The 5,312-nt window shown below is 60.7% G+C and overlaps 4 protein-coding genes across 4 annotated transcripts; 1 reads left to right on the forward strand and 3 right to left on the reverse strand.

Moving 5' to 3' along the window:
• Window positions 1-866: 866 nt before the first annotated feature.
• On the reverse strand, window positions 867-1,881 carry SPRG_17101 (hypothetical protein; the record flags this gene model as incomplete). The annotated part of the gene is made up of 2 exons (XM_012356466.1): window positions 1,508-1,881; window positions 867-1,461 (listed from the first exon to the last, which is right to left on the reverse strand). The coding sequence occupies exons 1-2, from the start codon at window positions 1,873-1,875 to the stop codon at window positions 867-869; spliced, it is 963 nt and encodes a 320-aa protein (XP_012211856.1). The 5' UTR covers window positions 1,876-1,881.
• Window positions 1,882-2,112: 231 nt separating this feature from the next.
• SPRG_17102 (hypothetical protein) lies at window positions 2,113-3,125 on the reverse strand (the record flags this gene model as incomplete). The annotated part of the gene is made up of 2 exons (XM_012356467.1): window positions 2,113-2,710; window positions 2,758-3,125. 2 exons carry the CDS (start codon window positions 3,123-3,125, stop codon window positions 2,113-2,115), a joined length of 966 nt encoding a protein of 321 aa, XP_012211857.1.
• An 829-nt stretch (window positions 3,126-3,954) lies between these two features.
• On the forward strand, window positions 3,955-4,969 carry SPRG_17103 (hypothetical protein; the record flags this gene model as incomplete). Its single annotated transcript, XM_012356468.1, has 1 exon — window positions 3,955-4,969. The coding sequence occupies one exon, from the start codon at window positions 3,955-3,957 to the stop codon at window positions 4,927-4,929; it is 975 nt and encodes a 324-aa protein (XP_012211858.1). The 3' UTR covers window positions 4,930-4,969.
• On the reverse strand, window positions 4,965-5,274 carry SPRG_17104 (hypothetical protein; the record flags this gene model as incomplete). Its single annotated transcript, XM_012356469.1, has 2 exons — window positions 4,965-5,074; window positions 5,111-5,274. The coding sequence occupies 2 exons, from the start codon at window positions 5,272-5,274 to the stop codon at window positions 4,990-4,992; spliced, it is 249 nt and encodes an 82-aa protein (XP_012211859.1). The 3' UTR covers window positions 4,965-4,989.
• Window positions 5,275-5,312: the final 38 nt, after the last annotated feature.

A 5,312-nucleotide genomic window follows, 5' to 3' on the forward strand; every position in this document is an offset into this window, starting at 1 on the left:
CCGAGTAGCTTGACGGCAAGCGACTTGACGCCGACCAAGGGCTCGTGTGACGAACGCGCGTCGATGCGTGGGTGGCATATCGACGTGCCCGCGTCACGCAACCGGCGACGACTGCGAGACCAGCGATGCAGGGCACCTGCCCAGTGCGTCGTCTCAACATTGCAGATGGACGTTGCAGATCACGATGATCTCGTTCATAGAACCGCCGTCGCTGCAGCGCTTTGCCCTTGGTCGTGGACGCAATGATCCGCTGTCAGGAACATTTAAAAGCGCGAGCGGTGTCGTGGGCTTCTTGTAGTACGTGTAATTCACTCACGCTTCATTTTCACGCCTCGTGAGCACGTGTCTCCCACCACCCTTGGTGCGCAGTCGGAGCAGGACTCAACAATGGTTGGTTCGGTGGACATCGGTGGTAGCATTCTTCCAGCAACAGCGAGAAACAAAGCGTTGTTTGCGGCGACAAAGTCGGCGCTCGTGTCGCTCCTTGGCACGATCAGAGGTAATACGCAAGGAGGGGAAGCAGTGCTCATAGTACATCCTGCATGAGACCTGTCGCACCAAGTAGCGCGACCTCATTTTTGACGGCGTGGCAGACGGCGCGACACCATCCGCACCTTTGAAATGAAGCTGTTGAGAGCTGTGCCAACGCGATCGACCTCAATGACGAAGCAAAGGTGTCCACTTCTGGCACACTCCCATAAGCTCGACCCACTCTAGCTCGACGGATCCCCTTCCTGCTAGGCCGGGACTCGATGATGCTACACGTAGCATCACCAACGATCTATTGCATCGTCTCTCCTGCCTTGGAGGCAAGCACTTCTCCACACACTCCTGCGTGCCACGTCATGGAAAAGATTCAACTTGATTCAAAACAGCTGCGGCACGAGCACGTTTGTCTGAAAGTGCGCGTCAAGCGCGGTTGCGAGCGCGACGCGCTCTTGGACGAGGACGCCGTGGCCCGAGGTGTCGTAGATGAGCTTGGTCGTGCGCTCGCCCTGCAGGTGGTCGTAGAGAATCTCCGTGTTGCGGAAGTGCAGCAGCCGGTCTTGGCCGGCGCCGACGACGAGGATCGGAAATCCGGCTTTTTGGATCGCCTGGAGGCGGCGGGGACTCATGCTGTGCTTCAAGCACGCGGCGTACTGCCCTTTCTTGCCCGATGCCGTGATGCGCGTGCGCTCGAGGCGTTCCTTGTGGAAGACTGAGAGGAGGTCGCGGTACGTCATGGTCGGATTGGTATCGACTCTCGTCTCGAGAAATGCGTCCGAGTACATGGTGTAGAGCATCGTATGCAGCGGGTCGTCGGCACCGACAAGGAGCTTGGCGAGCTCCCAGAAGCCGCCGAGCTGCGGCGTGTGGGGCAGCGCCATGTGCACGCCACCCGGCGTCGTCACCAGCAGTGCGAGCGACTGGACGTGGTCGGGGCCGCGCGACGCGACCTCCTGCGCAATCATGCCGCCCATGCTAAAGGCGTGTATGAGCTACGGATACGACAATAGGATCGGTCTACCTGATGCCGACGACATGGGCCTTGGACCAACCGACGTACTTCATCAACAAGAGCGCGTCGTCGGCCATCTGCGACGTCGAGTAGTACTCGGCGGGCTTGTCCGTGCCGCCAACGCCGCGATTGTCGAACGTCAAGAACTGGTACCGGCGCGCTGTCGCAGTGCCGGGCTCGAGGAGCGTCGCAAGCAGCGGTGCCCAGCCCTCCTTCTCGGACATGAGCCCCATGATGAGGACGACCTTCTCCGGCGCGTCGTTGTCGCCATGGAGTGCATACTCGATCGTGAGCTCATTGGGCAGCGCGACGTGGATGATGTTGCTGTAGAGGGCAGCGATAGATGCTGCCGTGTAAATCGACGCGTCGTTGACCATCTCGGTGAGTTGGAAAATGACAGATTGCGATCGAATCTCCATTCGCCAGGACCATGTCTGTGACACGGGCGCAAGGCCACGCCGCGCCCATGCATGCTCTTTACCTCGTCTATGCCGAGACCTCTGCGTCTCGAGCCTTCGCGACTCATGAACGTTGATGGAAGAATGGCGTGCCCATCACAGACACACTCAACTTTAGCATAACGTATTCAAGTACATGGCATACACGCTGCCACGTCATTTATCCGGATCCGGATACACTGGGGCCATCGGGTTGGCACTGAAGAGCTGCAGCAAGGCGGAGGCGACTTCATGCCGCTTTTGCACGTGCACGCCGTGGCCCGTGTCGTCAAAGATGAGCTTGTGCGTCTGAGGTCCCTTGAGGTGTTTGTAGAGGAGCTTGGAGTTGTCCGAGTGGAGAAGCCGGTCGAGCTTGGCGGCGACAACGAGAATCGGAAAGCCCGCCGCTTGGATCTGCCGGAGCCGGTCGCTGCTCATGTCGTGGCGCAGGAGCGCGGTCGCTTGGCCGATCGCGCCGCTGATTTGGTTGCGCGCGAACTGAAGGCGGTGCATGTGGAAATCTTGGAGCAGCTTGCCCACGTGGCCGTTTGACGCGCCGAGGAACGTGTCCGGGTACAAGATGTAGAGCAGCATGTCGGTGATGCTTTCACGCGTCGGCAGAATCATGTTGACGCACGACTTCCAGTAGCCGGCAAGCTGATAGAGTCGGGGCAAAGGGCCTCGGCGAAAACCTGGCGCCGTCACGAGGAGGCTCAACGACTGCACGCGGCGCGGCGCTGCGTGCGCCAGCTCCTGTGAGATCATGCCGCCCATGCTACAGCTCGACTTGAGCCAAGGAGAAAAGAAGATAGAGTCGACTACCTGATGCCAACGATGTGGGCAGACGGCCACTGCAAGGCGTCCAGGAGCTGCAACGTGTCGTGGGCCATCTGCGTCGTCGAGTAGAATGCCCATGGCTTGTCCGAGCCGCCGACGCCGCGGTTGTCGAACGAGACAAGCTGAACGCGAGGCGCCCTCTCGGCGTCGTCGAGCAGCGTAGCGATAAGCGGAAGCCACGCCTCCTTCTCAAAGTGCAGGCCCATGATGAGAAGGACTTTCTCGGGCGCATCGTCGGCGCCGTGGACTGCGTACTCGACGCTGAGGCCGTTGGGCAGCACAGTGTGCCGCGTCGTCTCGCGGTAGTGCTTGGCGACCGTCGCGGGCGAGAAGACGCTGGCGTCGCTTGGCATGGCCGCCAGAAGCAAGATGGCCCGTCGTGCTTCGAAATCCCACAAGATACCGATGAGATTTCACAACAAGTGCAAACTCGACCAAGAGCATCGCGATCGTTCCAGAGCGTTCGATGCAGCTGCGAGCAAACGGCTCGGCGGTGGCTACGTCGCGTCGCTGCCAATCACCACGACACGTATGGGACGCCGCCTGGTGCGAGACACAACAGCATCGTCATGGCTACGTGTCGTGGAAAGCCGTGTGCAAAACATCTTCGAAAGGCTCTTTGGGAGTCTCTTGACAACCAGGCTCGGCGGGTCCGCTGGTTCGAGTACGCCACGTCGTCGCTTGGTCTGGGCTATCGTTGCCGTGTGGCGGAAGGGCTCAACGAAGCTCGAACGCGATGGCAAGCCACGGCAGGCCAGTAGTCGACGCTCGGCCAAGCCGAATGGTGCGCCAATGCTGGAGTAGGATGGTGAGAAAGGCCCACTTGGCGAGCAGAGTGAAGGAGTGTGGCAACCAAATGGAGGTTTTGGGCCTTTGATTTCTCGCACTGGAACCAGGACTGCAGTCGACTTAGTCAGTACAACCGATTTCACCTCTATACTAGTAGATCTACTGCGCCTCGGGTTGAAGCAATAGGCTGCGCGTGGGCCCTTTCGCTGGGCTCGCAGGTTGTCGTCCTCAGCGCAAGCTCCCATGGCCAACTGCGAGAAGATCACCCGATATTGGATGCATGCATCAAGAGTGATGGTGTTTGCGTCATCCTGTTTAAAACATTTGATCGAGCCTGTACACGGCACGTTTAAAACATGCTGTTACGAACCGGTTGCCAATCTTGAAGCAGCGATGACGACGGAGCTCCTGCCACTGACGCAGCTCTTCACGGACGACGCGCTCGCGCAGCACTACGACCGCGTCGAGACGGCGACGCTGCGCAGCGGCTTGCGCATGGCCTACGCGCTTCACGGCGACGACGACGCGCCGGAGAAGGTCCTCCTCATCATGGGTCTCCTCGGCGACAAGGAAGCGTGGCTGCCGCTTCTCTCGGCCTTCAATGCCAGCGCCGAGCGTCAGCGCTACCAGTTCGTGACGTTTGACAACCGCGGTGTCGGCGGCACGGACAAGCCATGGGGCCGGTATACGACCTCCGGTATGGCGGCGGATGCGATCCAGCTCCTCGACCACTTGGGCTGGACAATGGCGCACGTGGTCGGCGCCAGCATGGGCGGCATGATTGCGCAAGAGCTCGCGTCTTTGTACGCCCATCGCGTTCAATCACTGGCGCTCCTCGTGACGACACCGAGCTTTGTTTGGGGTCCATGGCCGGGCTGGGCGCAGCTCTCAGGCTACTGGGCGATCGCGACAAGCCTCCTCTTCCCGTCGCACCACACGGCCGCGTCGACGATGCTCTACGTGCTCTTCCCAGACGAGTACCTTGGTACTCCCGTCCACGGAGCCGACGACGTGACGACCCGCGCCGTCTTGTACGAGCACCACATGGCGCGACAAGCTCGCGGCGCACCGGCGCTCAGCGGCGTCCTCGGGCAGTACGCGGCCGTCGCGTCGCATGCGATGAGCTATGGTCGCCTCCGCGCGGTGCAAGCAGCCGCGTACCCGATCCTTGTCATCGGCGCCAAGCAAGACCGGATGCTGCACCCCGACCACTCGACGCAGCTCTATGACGCGCTGCGTGGTCCATTGACCAAGAACGTCGTCTTCCATGCCTCGGGCCATGACGTGCACGTCCAGCACCGGAGTGACGTGGCAGCGTCGCTGCTCGCGCATTTTGCCAAGTGTAAAGCGAACGCAGCGTTGGAGTGAGTGAGAGACATGGTTGAAATGGTCGGTTTTCCATTCAGACAACTTGATTTTTGGTGGTGATTACGCAAGCGCGGTGTCGGGCTCCATGATATTAGCGCGTGGCGTCAACGTGCCGAGCGACGGCGCGGCGCTGGGCTTGCGTCCACTACAGTACCGCTGATGTCCCTTGGTCTCGGTCCACACGAGCCGCGCATCTTGACGCAGCGCCGCCACGACAGCGTCGACGAGCTTGCTCACGTCGGTTCCCGGCGGCAAGAGCGGCTGGAGCTGTCCGCGGATGTACGAGACGTGAAAGTCGTTGCCGCCTTCGACCCACCGCAACACCGCGTCGAGGAAGAGCGACATGTAGGCCTCGACGAGGGCCGGCAGGTCGGACGGGGCCA

This window comes from Saprolegnia parasitica (genome assembly GCF_000151545.1).
Source record: "Saprolegnia parasitica CBS 223.65 unplaced genomic scaffold supercont2.476, whole genome shotgun sequence".
Taxonomy (NCBI): Eukaryota; Oomycota; class Saprolegniomycetes; order Saprolegniales; family Saprolegniaceae; genus Saprolegnia; species Saprolegnia parasitica.